Source organism: Equus asinus, chromosome 5 (genome assembly GCF_041296235.1).
Source record: "Equus asinus isolate D_3611 breed Donkey chromosome 5, EquAss-T2T_v2, whole genome shotgun sequence".
Lineage (NCBI taxonomy): Eukaryota > Metazoa > Chordata > Mammalia > Perissodactyla > Equidae > Equus > Equus asinus.
In genome coordinates, this window is record NC_091794.1 from 23,298,800 (window position 1) to 23,314,863 (window position 16,064).

A 16,064-nucleotide genomic window follows, 5' to 3' on the forward strand; every position below is an offset into this window, starting at 1 on the left:
ACATTTTCATTCACTTCCTATCACATGGTTTTACCCAGAATTAGAATATTTTATGGTAATTAGATTTTAGATTCTAGATTCTACTCATGTCACCATAATTAGAGACATTGAAATTCTTGTGTCAGTTACTACACTATCTTAGATTGTAATATGATATTAGAGTACTGAAGACACATATTTACTTTGTGATGCAAGCTAACAAAAATTCAAAGATATGGCTTCAGAGTTCCATTTGATAACTAGCAAACCACCACAGGCACGTGGAGGCTCCTCTGATGAGGATTCTGGGCTTCTGCCTTGCCATTCGCAGATCAACAGTGCTTCCTCCTTGATAAATACAATGGTCCTTTCCTTGTTCATCTCACTTATTTTGGCATCTTACACTTTTAAATGTTAATATTCTCTTTGAAATTATGTTTTCCCTTGATTTCTATGACGATATTATTTTGATGCTTTCTTCTCCTTCTTTAACTAATTTTCCTTTCAGTATCACTGGTATCTGTTTCTCTTTCAAACCTCTAGTCTTAGCTTTACCCACAGGACTTAAACGTTGGTCTTCTGTCTCGGCACTACACCAGGTGAGAGTTTTACCCTTCTTGGCTTCATCTATTATCTCAATGTTGATATCCCCCAAATCAGCATCACCAAGTTGGATCCTTGACTCCAGCTCTGGAACATATTCCCAGTGGCCTAAAAAATTTCCACTGAATATCTTTCTGCTAAATCAATTTCCCTAAAACCTAACTCATCATCTCTAAGTAATTATCTTTCCCCTTCCTTCCCCATTTCTGTCCTTGGTTCTATCACTTTCTGAATAAAGCCAGAGATCTTTGAGTATGTTCCCTTGATCCAGAATAACGAGCCTGCCAATAAAGGCTCCATTTTCTTTTTTTGCAAATTTTCTCTTACGCTCTATTTGCACTGCCACCGTTCTGTTTATTTATGTTGTTAACCACATAATAATTCAAAAAAGATTTGAAGTGTCCTACAAAGATATATACCATACCTTCAATAATATCCAATATAGAGTCCATATTCAAATTTCTCTAACTGCTCAAAACAGCTTTCTTATAACTCTCCCCAATCTGGGTTGTTACAGTGCATTTGGTCATGTCTCCATCATCTCTTCTGATCTAGAATGGTACTTCTGCATTTTAAAAAATAATTTTTCATGATACTGAATTTTTAAAAATTTTTCAAGTGTTCAAGCCTGCTGTGTTATAGAATGTCTCACATTCTGGCTCTTTCTTGCCTTAATTTTTTTTGTTGAAGGACCCAAGCCAGTTTTCTTATAGATTCTAGATTTGTCTGATTCCTCATGGTGTCATTTAATTTATTTCTCTATCCTCTTTATTTCTGGTAAGTTGGGAGTTAGGTTGAAAGGGCTTGGGTAAATTCAGATAAATATTCTTTGCAAGAATATTTCATAGGTGATACATCACATCAGAAGCCTCATGGGATAAGCCTGTCCCACTATTAATGATGCGAAGTTTGGTCACTAGTTAGGGTGGTGACCACCATCTCTCTCCACTGGAATCAGTAGGTAATCTGTTGGATGATATTTTGTCACTTTTCCTCAACAACCTTTTACCAACTGACTTTAACATCATTCATTGATGACCCTTTCCCAAATTCATTATTACATTGGAGGTTGCAAATGGTGATTTTCTAATCCTGTCATTCCTTCTACATTTATTATCTGTCATTTTTGTAAAGAAGAAATTTTCTTCCCTTTTGCTTTTTAAAAAATTCAGTAAGTTATATTTACAATGATTATTCTTTTAGAGGCACAAATTATCCTACATTTGGCTAGTAGGGACCCTCTGAAGTTGGCTCTCATGTCCTTTTGATGACCCCATTGATCTTGGAACATTCTCTACTTTCTGGCACAAGATCTCTTCAGCTCACCTTGTACTTTCCCTGTCTGAGCCCTGGAATCAGACTTTTCTCTAAGAAGCCCTGATTCCTTTTAGTTGGGAATGGTAGTGAGAAACCAAGATCTGTGTGCTGGGTGCTCACTGCTCCTGAGGTGTTATTGCTCCCAGGCTCTTTCATGGCTAGAGCTAAGAAAATCATGAGTTCATATTGATGTTTTCAATGAAAATGTAATATCGTAGATTTTTTCTTAATTTCTTATATTTTATATTTATGTCTCTTTTCCTATACAATAGAAATTTTGGTTCCTAATCATATTATATATTTACTTATTTGTCTTATTTATCTTACAGTATATGTAAAATTGTTTCAAAATTATGATACCAAAATTATTATTAGCAATATTAAAATAGCTACACTAGATTTATTTTGATTATTGTTAGCATGCTGTATTTTTTCTACCCTTTTTCTTTTAACCTCCTTATAACTGTATATTTAAGATGTCTTTTGGTAGCAGCATATACCTGAGTTTTTTCTGCATCTAGTCTAAAAATCTTTATCTTTTAATTGGACTACTTAGTCTGTTTAATGTATTTGCTGTATTGGTTTAAATATACCATATTAATCTTTGTTTTCTATTTATCATATCTAGTCTTTGCTCCTTTTTCTCTCTTTTCCTACCTTCTTTTGGATTAAGTATTTTTATTCCATTTTCATCTCCTTTTAGATTGTTGATTATACCTTCTATTACAGTTCTTTCCTTGGTTACCTGGAGATTAAGGTGTGCATCTGTGATTTATTAAACTCTAATGCATATTAGTATATTTATCATTTCCCAGACAATACAATGAACTTTGGACACTAACCCCATTTATCTCCCTCTTGCCTTTTGTATTAACTTTAACATGTATTTTAATTCTATGTATATATGAAACCCTATAAAACACTTTCATTTTTTTATACAGCCAGTATTTATTTATATTTACCAACATATTTACCCTTCCATCCCACTGCTCTTCAGTCCTTCCTGTATTTCCATGCCTCTATCTGAGATCATTTTTCCTCTGGCTTTCTTCTCGTATAGATCTGGCAGTGATGAATTCTTTCAGTTTTTGTTGGTCTGAAAAATGTCTTTTTTCCTTCATTCTTTGAGGGATATTTTTGTTGGGTACAGAATTCTGGATTGGCAGTTATTTTCTTTCAGTGCTTTGAAGAAGTTATTCTACTGTCTCTGACTTTGCTTCTCTCTGTACTTCCTTACTCTCTGGGAACTTAGCCCATCAAATCCTTGTTGCCTTCAAATAAACCTTTCCCCCACAGCTCTTCTAGTAGTTGTTGGCAAGAGGACTGGTCTGATACAAGTAGTAGTCTACCATAGCCAGAAGTCTGCTGCGAAAAGAAACCTACTAAGTAAATTTAAGATTTTATTTGCAGTGGTTTTTTTTTTTTTACCTTAGGATTTATCCCACTAGGAATATAGAATCAGACTACTGTGTTCAAAATTACTTGAAATAATTCCTTTCTTTGTGTATTTATTAAATTTTAAAAGGGTGAGTGCTTGCTTCAGGAGCACATACCTCAGAGATATTAGGGGTTCGGTTCCAGACCACTGCAGTGAAGCTAATATTGCAATAAAGTGAGCCACATGAATTTTTTGGTTTCCCAGTGCAATATAAAAACTACATTCACACTATACTGTAATCTGTTAAGTGTGCAATAGCATTGTGTCTTTAAAAACATGTACATACTTTAATTAAAAAATACTTTATTGCTAAGAAGCACTAACAATCATCTGAGCCTTCAGCGAGTTGTAATCTTTTTGCTGGTGGAGGGTCTTGTAAAAAAATGCGTTATCTGCAAAGCGCAATAAAGTGAAGTGCAATAAAACAAGGTTTACCTCTATACTAAAAAAGGGTGAGAAACAAGAATGAAAAGACTAAAATTAAGAAGGGTTTCAAAACTCTGTAAGAAGACATTTGTAAGGCTTTTAAAAAATGAGTCAAATAAATAAAATTTAAGGTAAATAGAAACAAAATGGAAGTAGGCAGTTTGAAGATTAGAAACTTGGTTGTGGGGAAAAGGAAAAATAAGTTTTAGAATCTTAAACAGATCAACAAAACACATGACAATGCTGAGACTGAACTAGAGAGCAAACTGTATCTTAACTAAAAATAGGAAATGCAAAACTGAAAAAAAAAGATCCAGATGAAGGTAGGTAATAGTGTTCAACTCGAGAGTTCTCTAGAATGGACAAAGATTCTGACAAAATGGAATCTTCACCTTGTGCCTTTCCATGAGAGGCCTAGCCCCCCTCACACCTCACTTTTTCCCAGGACAACCTTATGAAACTGCCACTACCTGGGGATTAGGGGAGTTTAGAAACTCATCTGCAATCCAGGACCCAAGGAGTGTCCACCACAGCCCTGGAGGCCACTGTCCAAAGAGTATGGTCAGAGCATGGCCACTTTGGTCTGCAACCAGAAGCCCCCGCCCTGGGATTCATGCCCGACTCTTCCAACTAGATTAGGGATTAATTTTCATTAATTAATTTCCTTCCTGACTAGACACTCTACTGCTTCTCCCACTGGTAGAACATGGCTAGGTAAACCAGTCCCCCAGAAGGACTGAAGTGGGAGAGGTCAGGTGGACAGCAACAGGAGTTGTTAGAGTGAAGGTGACCAGCGGGAGTTGGAGAGGCTTCGTTGGCCAAGTCCACATAATGAGGACTTAAGATCCTAAACACTGTTTGCTGTCATGTGGTGCATAAAAGATGTTAAAAATTAAATTAACATTCTTCCCAAGGCCTATTTTTGTGGAACACTGGATCTAAAAAGATTTCTGAATGCACAAAGCTGCCGTCTGGCATTGAATTTGCTGTTTATTTTAATTTTTACTTGTAAAACATAGTGGTCATGTTTCATTGGTTGTATCTTGCCAAGGGCTCTTGTCACTGACAGAATATTTTTCTTTATGGATTTGCAGATTGAGAGGATCCAGAATCTAGATCTCTGGAATAGCTACCAGGCAAAGAAAAAAACCATGGATGCCAAGAATGTCAATGTAACAAATGAGCAGCAGCTCTTCCACGGGACAGATGCTGGCTCAGTGCCACATGTTAACCAAAATGGCTTTAACCGCAGTTATGCTGGAAAGAATGGTAAGGAAGCAAGTAATCTGGCTGCTCCAAACGAGGTGTCAGCCATGAGAACCCGGACTGGCTAGGGACAGTGTGGATTGCATTTTGTTCCTTTATGATTAGTGGGCCATGTTGCAGCCAGAGTTTCGGGTTGGACTCTGTATGTTTCATCCCAAAGGGACTGACTGGCCCTCTGGGATGGAGGAATGATTTTTTTCATTGAAAACACAAAGAAAAATTTTCTAAGAAGCTTTACAGAGAAGGACTGAACATTAATTTACCATTATTTGGTATATTGGGTCAACATATCAAATTATAGACTAAATGAAAATTCTTAAAATTTTTTTTTTCTCTCTCTTCACAGCTACGGCATATGGAAAGGGAACCTATTTTGCTGTCAATGCCAATTATTCTGCCCATAATACATACTCCAGACCAGACAGTAATGGGAAAAAACATATGTATTATGTGCGAGTACTTACTGGAGTCTACACGTGTGGATATCAGGGATTAATTGTGCCTCCTCCAAAAAACGCTCAAAATCCTACTGACCTCTATGACACAGTCACAGATAACATGCAGAATCCAAGTTTATTTGTCGTATTTTATGACTATCAGGCTTACCCCGAGTACCTCATTACTTTTAGATAGTAACATTTTTGGTATCCCTCACAGGAGACGTTATTCATCTACACATATCTAGTTGTAAAACAAGTTTTAGATTTTATTTTTTTCTCTTAACAGCTTTTCCTAAGATCAAAGGATCCTTGTCACTGAAGTCATACTTTCTTCAGCTTCCATTTCATAACTGGAAAGAAGCTATCTTGAGAGCAATAAATTTGAGAATTTAAATCAGATAACTTGGTCCCAACTGTGTCCCAACTGTGGACATCACACTGTAGAACAGGCTTGTATTCTCAGGAAGGAGAGAATAACATTAGTCTTAAAAGCAGAGGGCACAGCCATGCAATTTTAGCTGCTGCTGAAGGAGACAGCTGGTATCCCGCCAGGACGCCATATTGCTGTGGGGAGCACAGTATTCCTAAGTGGGTGGGACTGCTTTCTTCCCTGAGGGCAGGGATGGTGTCTTACTCATTTTTTTTTATCCGTGGGCTGAGGTCCGTGCCTGATGTACACTACTAGATGCTCCATAAATGTTTCATAAATCAATTAAGAATGAAAAAGCCTAGTTGGACTCCTACCCAAAGTAGGAACCATCTCTTCAACACCCTTGACTTGTCACTTTGCCTCAAATTGAGCAGATTCCTTGACAGGGGACTTTGGTTACAAGAACCAGCCCATAACACATGGGACAGCTCCATTCTGGGCTCTGGCTTTGCAGTGCAGCTGCACCCGCCCAGTCCTGGGGCTGTGGTCTAGCTTGTGGTCCAGGGGAATTGTGTCCCATGGAGTTGTGCAGCCCGTAGTCCTGGCTCCATTGGTCCTTTTTATGTTGAACCCAAATCTGCCTTCTTCTAACTTCTACTCACTGGTCTTAGTTTTGCCCAGTGAAAACAGTGAGATAAAGCCTGCTACATCTTCAATATGAAATCCTCTACTATGTTAAGATTAAATGAATTGTAAGGTTTTTAAATAGCATATTTTCCTTGGCAGCCTAGCTTTTGATACTTTTAAAGCCTTGTGCATAAATAAACCAAAGGAATTAAGCATATTGCTAATTTGCTAACTCGTATCTAATGGATGGTAAAGAAAAGTTTTTTTAACTTTTCCAGGCGAATTTCAGGTTCAAACACTGTTTATTGAGTATCTAGATTGTACCACGTAGTCTAATAGCTGCTTTCACAGACAGTATTTATTATATTCTCCCAAACCATCTTGTGAGGTAAGACTTATATCCCCATTTTAAAGCTGAGGACTGATGCTAAGAGTGCAAGAAGCTTCCTTGCCTGGGGTCACCTAGGTAACAGCTTCAGAGCCAGGAACTGCATCTTGGTCTCTGTGTCATCAAGCCCTTTGCTCTTCCTGCTTCAGAAGATGGCCTCTAGAGTAACGTTACTGATTCAGGAACATCTCAGACAATCTGTGAATTACTCTCATATTCCCTTGGCTTTTTCTTTGTAGCTTTTGGTTTCTATTGTAGAGTCTCCTCATTTGAAGCTTTGTAGGCCAAGGGTCATGAGCCGATGCCCACGCAGAGCCAGTGCAGATGGTGCCCTTGCATGCTAGGAGTTGCTAGGAAGATAAAGGTGCTCTTCCCTGACTGCCGGAACGCCTGCACTTCAAGCTGAGGAGGCTGAAAGGGCCACAGTTGCTGCTTCATTAACACAGCTGTCTTGAAATTTTTCTTGTTTGTGCTGTTTGTTTTTTAAGTGGATTGATAAAGTCTCCTTATTGCTTATGAGTGCCTTCCCAGCCACTGCCATTTGAACTCGGGCTTGACAGTGAGTCTAAGAAATAAAAAGGAGAGCTGTGAATTTGGTCTTGTTCTCCAGTGGTTTAGTGAACTTAGGGCAAGGCTAAATATCAGAGTGTATTGCACCAAAGTAGAATGATCTGGTCAGTAAATGTGATAGTTATCCTCAAACTGAAGGAATATGTCATTTACTCCTTTTTGAGTAAAATACTTGGAAAATGGCATTTGGTGGTAAACATCTTTATCCTTAAAGGCAAATACAGGAGAGCCTGATGATAAACACAGGCTGTTGCTGACAGAAGACCACACTGCACAAGACAGCAGCGAGGAATCCTCAGCCTATCAGTCAGATTCAGCTGAAAATTACAGGAAGGCCACAGTACAGGTTTAGTTCAGTAAATCTGAAGGGCTAATTGCCCACAGCAAGTAGCCCCTGCTAAAACAAGTCCACTTCGAGCCTGAGCTAGGTCTTGGAGGTCTAAGCTAGGGCCAAAGATTCTTAACATTTTGGGTATTTGAATCACCTGAGGTGTTTGCAGAGCCTGCAAGTTCTGGCCCATGGCAAAGGAGTCAGATTCTCTAGCTCGAGTGGGGCCTGGAAATCTGCATTTTAAGAAGCCCCCTCAAAGGCTCCTGACATCCCTGATACCCAGAGCCGCTTAGGACTTTCATGAGCTGGAGGCACTTCTACCTTTGTGGGTCCCTTATTCTATAAAAAGTAGTAAAAATTATACTTTGCAACTGTATTGATATAAACATGAATGTAACTGAGGCTGTATTATATTCCTTTTTTTATTGTAAAAGAAACTATTTTTGTGGACTTCTAAAAGCTCATGGGCCCTAGCCACTGTGCCTACTGTGCCTGCTGGCTAGGTGGGCCCTGCCATTACGTGGATACTGTGCCTTTAGCTGTAACACCGAGCCTGTATCCTTTAATCTCCTCGGCCTCTAGAGGGTCAAAGTATTTATTTACTAATTGATTTCATTCAGGCATGCTCATCTGAGAAATGTAGGAGGAAATGGGACCCAGCTCTCTTGGTGACTGACAGCCTCCCCCTTTCACTATCTTTTCTCACCTTCCCACTCCCCCTTCAAAGTGAGCCAGGATCTCTTTACGTTTAGAAATCCATTCATATTGTTTTAACTCTCTTCCCAGGTCTCCACATGGCAAAGACCATGCCTGTAACTGAATTAAATGCCTTGCTTCAGAACAGCTTTCAAACTTTTCTGATCCCAGCCTACACTAAGAAAAACAACATACAGTGAATTAAGCCTGTTAAAAAAAAAAAAAAGAAATACACATTTTATATCAGGCCCTGTATACACAGATAGAACTGAAAAGTTTTATGAAGTATATTCGCCCCACAAAAATATTTTTCCTGGCCAAGTTTCACAAAATAATACTTACATTTACTGTTGAATTCACTAAAATTACCTATTCTGTTCTTTTAAAAATGCTGGTCTCACCCACTAAATTGATTTTATGACCCACTAATGAGTCACAACCTGCAACTTGAAAAACAGTGGTCAAAGGAGTAGCAAATATAAAAAATAAAATGAAGATAAAGATATGTCTATTTCTGCAGTATAGGGATATACCTGCTCAGGGTAAGAGACATCTTACTCTTGGTGACAACATCGTCTGCTCCAATGTATTTGATGGAGTATTGCCAAGGAGGTCTCCTTTTTTTTTAGAGTGGCACCTGAGCTAACAACTGTTGCCAATCTTTTTTTTTTTTCTGCTTTTTTACTCCCCAGATCCCCCCAGTATATAGCTGTATATTTTAGTTGTGGGTCCTTCCAAGGATCCAAACCGGCGAAACCCTGGGCTGCCAAAGTGGAGAGCGTGCGAACTTAACCACTCGGCCACGGGGCCGGCCCCCAGAGGTCTCCTTTTTCAGATCTGCTCAGTCAAATATTTAACAGGCAGCTATAATGGCTGGGCACTGATCAAGACTCCGTGAATATAGCAATAATCAAAACAGTCCAAACCCTCGTGCAGTGACATTCTGGTTGGGGAGATAGACAATTATCAAATAAATAGGTAAATAGATAGTGGTCAGACGGTGGTACAGAAGGGTTTTCTTCAGACTCTTCCTGAGCACGTTCACATAACACCTCCTTCACTCTCTCTCCTGGAAGGCATACACTGTCTTCCGATTTATCGATACCCTCAGTTTAAAGCATGAGAAGGATGGGGCAAGTAGTCAAGTCATCTTAAAAGGTGACTTTGCGTATCTTTTCTGTTATGTATTTGTTTCATGAATGGTTACTCAGAGATCGATATGCTTTTTTAATTTTGAAATTCTTAGTTACACAGTAATGGTAATAATTATCCCCAGATCTTCTTGCAAATGAGAGCGGGATCAATTTCACTAAACCAAGCTTTTAGTCAGTTTCAGAAGGCAGCAGCACCCAGTCCTTTTGATTGTCAGGACTGGTGTTCCTAGATGTCCCAGTTCCTTCCGAAGGAGGCCTCATATTGGACCCCCACCTACTCTTCTCCTGGTTGGTATCCTGCTCTGGATGACAGGGGTTAACCAGTGAGAATTCTGCAGGTGCTAAAAGTGTGATCACTTCGGATCAAGGCTAGAATCCACCCAATGGATACAACAGGCCAGGGGTTGGCAAACTTTTTCTCTAAAGAGGACAGACACTGAATATTTTCAGCTTCCCGGGCCATACAATCTGTCACGGCTCAATTCTGCCACTGTAACCCTAAAGCCACTGGAGACAATATGTAAATGAATGGCGTGGCTGCGTTCCAATAAAACTTTATTTACAAAAACAAGCAGCAGGCTTACCCCTGTTTGAGGCTGATGGAGAGACTACTTCCTGTTGAGAATACTTGGGGCTTACATTTGAGATAGGCTGCAGGGATGGGATGGGAGAGGAAAGATAAAGGCAGTGAGGAAAGAGGGCCTACAAATAACAAAGAGCTAGTGTGGCCAAAGAGCAACGTGCATGCAAGAAGGTGGCAAGAGGCTGAAATTTAACCAGGTGAGAACATGTACATTTACAAGCATGTGCAAACTGACCTTCTGCTGTTCTTTTACTTAAAAATCATACTATTTAAAAGATATTTTAAAATATTATTTAAAAAGTCATTTTCTATTAGAATCACAAATTTCTTCCTTGTATCAAAAGTTGTGCCACTATCCTGGTTACCTGTGGATTCACCAAGCAGTCCAGCAAGTCATCTGTAGAAATGAGTGTTTGAGAAGGGGCCGTAGTACCATGTGAAGCAACTTGTTCCACAATTGCATTCTCACTTCTACTCATCCTTCGTTGCCTCTTGGTATTATGCAATTTTCCAAAGTGTTCTCCATCTTTGCCAAGAAAGTCTTTACCGTCACTTTCAAATATGCCTCCTCTTTCTGAGGGAGCTTCTTCAGGACTCTGTATTACAGGAACCAGATCAGGGCCAAAGGGACTTGCTGCCTCCTGTTTCACTGTTTCCAAGGTTAAGTTCTGGCGACCTGTTTGTCCCACCTCCATGTGGTTGTGCACATTTAATTCTTCCCCATTTGTTCTCAGCGCTTGCATTTCTATTACCTTAGATGTTCGGTAATGATTAAAAAAGGCAGAAACGGCTCCATTTAAGTAGCGACAATTGACTTCATGAGATGTTTCCTCTACCTAAGGAAAAAGGAAAACCCTTTAGAATGGTTATATGCACTTACATAACCTGGAAGACAAATGTGCTAGCTGGGGTTGACTTATCGTAGGAAACTAACTGCCACGATGAAAAGCAGAAGCGACCTACCTCGGTTGGGTTTAACCAAGCTCTGGTGTTGTGCGGATCCTCTGCAGTTTTCAGGGCACATACAAGTGTGCGTGTGATTGCCTCTTCTACCCGGGCCTGGTGATCTTCTTCCTAAGTTGATTAAAAAAATACAGGTTTCTTCATTTGTCTCTGTGTCTCATGGCTTCAAATAGAATAGAGTCTCTCTTAATTGTGTGTTCTGTTCTCTCATTAATAGAAACTCTGTTACAGAAGGAACGAATATACTGTTGGCAGACCACAATTTTTATATATTCACTATCATTTGCCATCTAGAAGAGTTGTAGAACATTTCACCAATCAAATTTAAGTATGTATCCTGTCTATAAGACATACGCATTAAGTGTGAACCACCTTGTGATATTTTGTCCAATGCTATCCATTCTGACATGTTTAAAATTTTTTTTAAAAGTATTACATACAGAGGAATAATCCTTATAGAGTTTGATAAGCTAATTGTTTGAGGAATGGGAGAAAAATTATAATAAACATGGTGGGCCACAAGAATGAGAGGGTTAAACGCCTGAATATGGTTTTCTTTTTTACGATACAATAAACTATAGCATTAATAATAAATTACATGAAAATCAACAACTTCTGCTCATCAAAGACACTATAAAGGAAAAAGAAAAACCAGATGTCTGTAACACACACAATTAATATGAGATTGCTATCGAGAGTATATAATCTGTACACATCAATAAATGACCCAATTTTTAAAAATGGGCAAAAGATATGAAGACAAGCATTTCAAAAAAAGGGCAATCATATGACAAATAAACACATGAAAATATGCTTAACTTCATTAATAATCACGGAAATGTAAAATGAAAAATCCATGAAACTGGCAAAAGAACGTCTGATAATTCCAGGTCGTGGAGAAATGTGCGTTGACAGACAGAAGTCTTATACACTGATGGTCAGAGTGCAAACTGATAGAGCCATTTGGAAAACGTGTTGGCATTATCTTGTAAATTTGAGTACTGTACACCCTACAGACCAGCAATTCCACTCCTACATATATACATATTTTCTAGAGAAGCTCTTGCACATGTGTACAGGAATATTCTATTTATAAAAGCAAAACATTGGAGGGGCTGGCCCCATGGCCGAGTGGTTGAGTTTGCGCGCTCCGCTGCAGGCGGCCCAGTGTTTCGTTGGTTCGGGTCCTGGGCGCAGACAAGGCGCTGCTCATTCAGGCCATGCTGGGGCGGCGTCCCACATGCCACAACTAGAAGGACCCACAACGAAGAATATGTAACTATGTACTGGGGGGCTTTGGGGAGAAAAAGGAAAAAATAAAATCTTTTAAAAAAAAAGCAAAACATTGGAAACAACTCAATTATCCAACAATAGAACAATGAACCAATAAATTACGGTACAGGAACACAAGAGAATATTATACCACAGTGAAAATGAATGAACAGCTACATGTTACAACACAGATGAGTCTCAGAAACATAATACTAAATTTAAAAAAAGCAAATCCCCACATGAGACACCATCTCACACTAGGATGGCTGTAATCAAAAAGATAACAAGGGTTGGTGAGGATGTGGAGAAATTGGAATCTTCACACACAGCTGGTGGGAATGGAAACGGCACAGCTGCTTTAGAGAACAGCCTGGCAGTTCCTCAAAAGGTTAAACATAGAGTTACCTTATGTGATGGTTAATTCTATGAGTCAACTTAGTCAGGCTGTGGTGCCCAGCTGTTTGGTCAAACACTAGTCTAGATGTCGCTGTGAAGATATTTTGTAGATGTGATTGACACAATCAGTTGACTTTAAGTCAAGGAGATTATCCTCAATAATGTGGGTGGACTTCATCCAATCAGTTGAAGGTCTTAAGAGCAAAAACTAAGGTTTCCTGGAGAAGGGATTTTGCCTCACGACTGTAACAGAAATCCTGAGTGAGTGACCAGCCTGCTGGCCTATCCTACAGATTTCAGACTCCAGATTGAAGTTCAACCCTTGTCCGAGTGTCCAGCCTGCTGGCTTGCCCTGACTAATGTACCATGTGACCCAGCCATTCCACCCCAGAGAAATGAAAACATATGTCAACACAAAAACTTGTACACAAATGTTAACAGTAGCATTATTCATAATAGCCAAAAGAAGACACAACCCAAATGTCCATCAACTGATGAACGGATAAATGAAATGTGGTATTATCTACACAATGGAGTATTTTTCAGCCAAAAAAAAGGGAATGAAGCACTGACACATGCTACCATATGGATGAATCTTGAAAACATTACGCTGAGTGAAAGATGCCAGCCACAAAAGACCACACACTATATGATTCTGGAATTGGTAAATCTATAGAGACAGAAAATAGGTTAGTGATTACCTATGGCTAGAGAGAAAAATGGGGGAGTAACTACTAATAGATATGGGGTTTCTTTTTCGGGTGGTGAAAATGTTCTAAAATTGCTTACGTTATGGTGGCACAATTCTGTGAATACACCAAAAACTACTGAACTGTACACTTTAAATGGGTGAACTGTATAGTCTGTGAATTAGATTTCAATAAAGCCATTACTTTTTCAAAAAAAGCAAGCCCCAGAAGGCAACATTAAATATGATCTCATTTGTATAAAGTTCAAAAACATGTAAAACTAAACAAACATATTTTACAGGGACATACAAATATGTGATAAAACTCTTGTTTAAGCAAGAGAATGAGGCTAGAGAAGGGGACAGACGAGATGGGGTGGGGAAGAGGGCAAGACAGATGCAGGTTACTGCTAACTTTCTAGTTTTGGGGTTAGGTGATTTCATTGGTATTCATTATATTTTCCTTTATATCTTACAAATATGTTATATATATACTCTTTTATATGTATAAATACAATAAAAGACACAATAATGGAACAATATGAGAGTGAGAGGAAAGCCCTTACAAATTAAAAATACTTTAAAACAAAGTTTGGGCAAATACTGATAAAATGAATACATTTCAATACTAAAAGAATAAGGTGAAAAGGATGAAAAAGGCACAAGTGAGAAGAATTGAGAATGTACTTTATCCCCTAGAATATATCAGAACAGACAGACTGCATTTCTCTAACAGAGAAACTAAGAAGGGATGAATATTACATCACCTGAACTGGACTAGAATCTCTACTTTCTTCCAAACCGATGTGACTCATGACGCGAATACCAGGGCCTGGAGTTAGCTTGAGCCATATGGATACGGCAGGCTTTGAAACCTAGGGGCTTTTGCAGCTAAATTTGGCAATGAGAAGGAATTATGGTCCAGTGCTCGAAGAGACAATGATAAAAGCAACACATGAAGAGGAAGACAGAATCACTCAGCTCCTACTTTGCACTCCAGTTTTTCAAGAGAGAATGAATGGTCTTCAAACTGTGAAGTACACAGAAAGAAGATAAGAAGGACCTGGAGTCCTAGACTGGTGGAGGACAGAAAGCATCCACTTTAAATCAGTATGAAGTCTTAGGACCAAACTTCTAAGTATTTCCTTGGAGCTTGTTATACTCAATGATACCAATCCTTTGGAAAATTCTGTAAGAGACGACTATATGTAACAAGCTTCTAAAAAGACCATGGTGAAGGCTTTCAAGCCCTTCAGGCCATGTAAATTCAAATCTACATAAAATATGGACAAAGACCATTCTACAGTACGTTAAAAAATACACCACAATCAAGTGGGATTTGTTCCAGAAATTAAGGATGGATCCATATTAGGAAAATACATTGATATCATTTACTCAAACACCACATAGTGACTAAAGAGGAACATTACATGATCATCTCCATCAATGTTTAAAAAGCATTCAGCAAAATTCAACACCTTTTCTTGATTTTAAAAAATAAAAATGTAACAAACTGATACTTAACATGATTATAAATATATATATATAAAACTCAGCTCCAGATCCAGCATTTAACTTAAAAAGAGAAATTACTCAAGGGGGCCACCCCCGTGGCCAAGTGGTTAAGTTTGTGCACTCTGCTTTGACAGCCCAGGGTTTCGCCGGTTCAGATCCTGGGCACGGACATGGCATCACTCATCAGGCCATGCTGAGGTGGCATCCCACATGCCACAACTAGAAGGACCCACAACTAAAAATATACAACTATGTATCGGGGGGCTTTGGGGAGAAAAAGGAAAATAAAATCTTTAAAAAAAAGAGAGAGAAATCACTCAAGGAATTCTCTCTAAAGTCAAAAACAAGATAAGGATGCCCACTATTTCCACCATTATTTACTATTGAATTGGAGCTATTAGCCAATGTAGTCCGACAAAAGAAAACAATTACATGCAAACAAATGAAAAAAAGAGGTAAAAACTATTTTAATTTTCAGGTAATTTGAGAGATGCCTGACAACCCAATAAATTCAATAAGAAATCACTACAAACAATAAAATAATTCAAATTAACACAAAAATCAATACCCTTCACATACACAAACAATATCTAGTCAGATGATATAATGGAAGAGAAGACTCTACAGACCACAGCAACAAAAAAGATGAATTACCCAGGGATAAGCCTTAAAAAGAAATGTGCAAATCCTACATGAGGAAAACTTTAAAACACTCGTGAAATAAAGAAAATTAGACTGGAACAAGTACAAAGGTATCTCATTCTTACACAGGATAATTCGACATCACAAAGTTCATATAAAATTTAATACGGATTGAATAAAAATGTCAATCTTTTTTTCCCCTGAAGCTAGACAAGTCAATTCTAAAGGTCATCTGAAAAAACAAATTCAAGAAGAGCCAGGGAAACACTGCAAAAGAAAAGCTAGGAGAGAAGTTAGCCCTACAGATATTAAAACATACTCTCTAAACAAAACAAGATAGAAGGGATGAAAGGATAGGAAGAAAGACCAATGGAAGAAATCGATCCAAGTATGTACAGAT

General features: G+C 38.5%; 2 protein-coding genes across 9 annotated transcripts in view; one reads left to right on the forward strand and one right to left on the reverse strand.

The window, feature by feature from the left end:
• PARP14 (poly(ADP-ribose) polymerase family member 14) overlaps window positions 1–5,871 on the forward strand; it is a 41,770-nt gene extending 35,899 nt beyond the window's left edge. For both annotated transcript variants that reach the window (XR_011503181.1, XM_014829541.3), the window contains 2 exons: window positions 4,858–5,032; window positions 5,376–5,871. Coding sequence is in view for 1 of the 2 variants with exons in the window: in XM_014829541.3 (XP_014685027.2) it covers window positions 4,858–5,032; window positions 5,376–5,662 (462 nt within the window). In the remaining variant the exon portion in view is untranslated. The remainder of the gene's footprint in view (window positions 1–4,857; window positions 5,033–5,375) is intronic.
• HSPBAP1 (HSPB1 associated protein 1) overlaps window positions 1–16,064 on the reverse strand; it is a 72,314-nt gene that overhangs the window by 12,505 nt on the left and 43,745 nt on the right. For 2 of the 7 annotated variants that reach the window (XM_070508981.1, XM_070508984.1), the window contains exons 7-9: window positions 11,152–11,262; window positions 10,554–11,024; window positions 5,584–7,419 (exon numbers count right to left, since the gene is read on the reverse strand). In XM_070508981.1, coding sequence (XP_070365082.1) covers window positions 7,252–7,419; window positions 10,554–11,024; window positions 11,152–11,262 — 750 coding nt within the window. In that variant the 3' untranslated portion in view covers window positions 5,584–7,251. Of the gene's footprint in view, window positions 1–5,583; window positions 7,420–10,143; window positions 11,025–11,147; window positions 11,263–16,064 lie in introns of those variants that run through there. The other 5 variants (XM_044771484.2, XM_014829543.3, XM_070508980.1 and 2 more) reach the window with 4 other exon arrangements.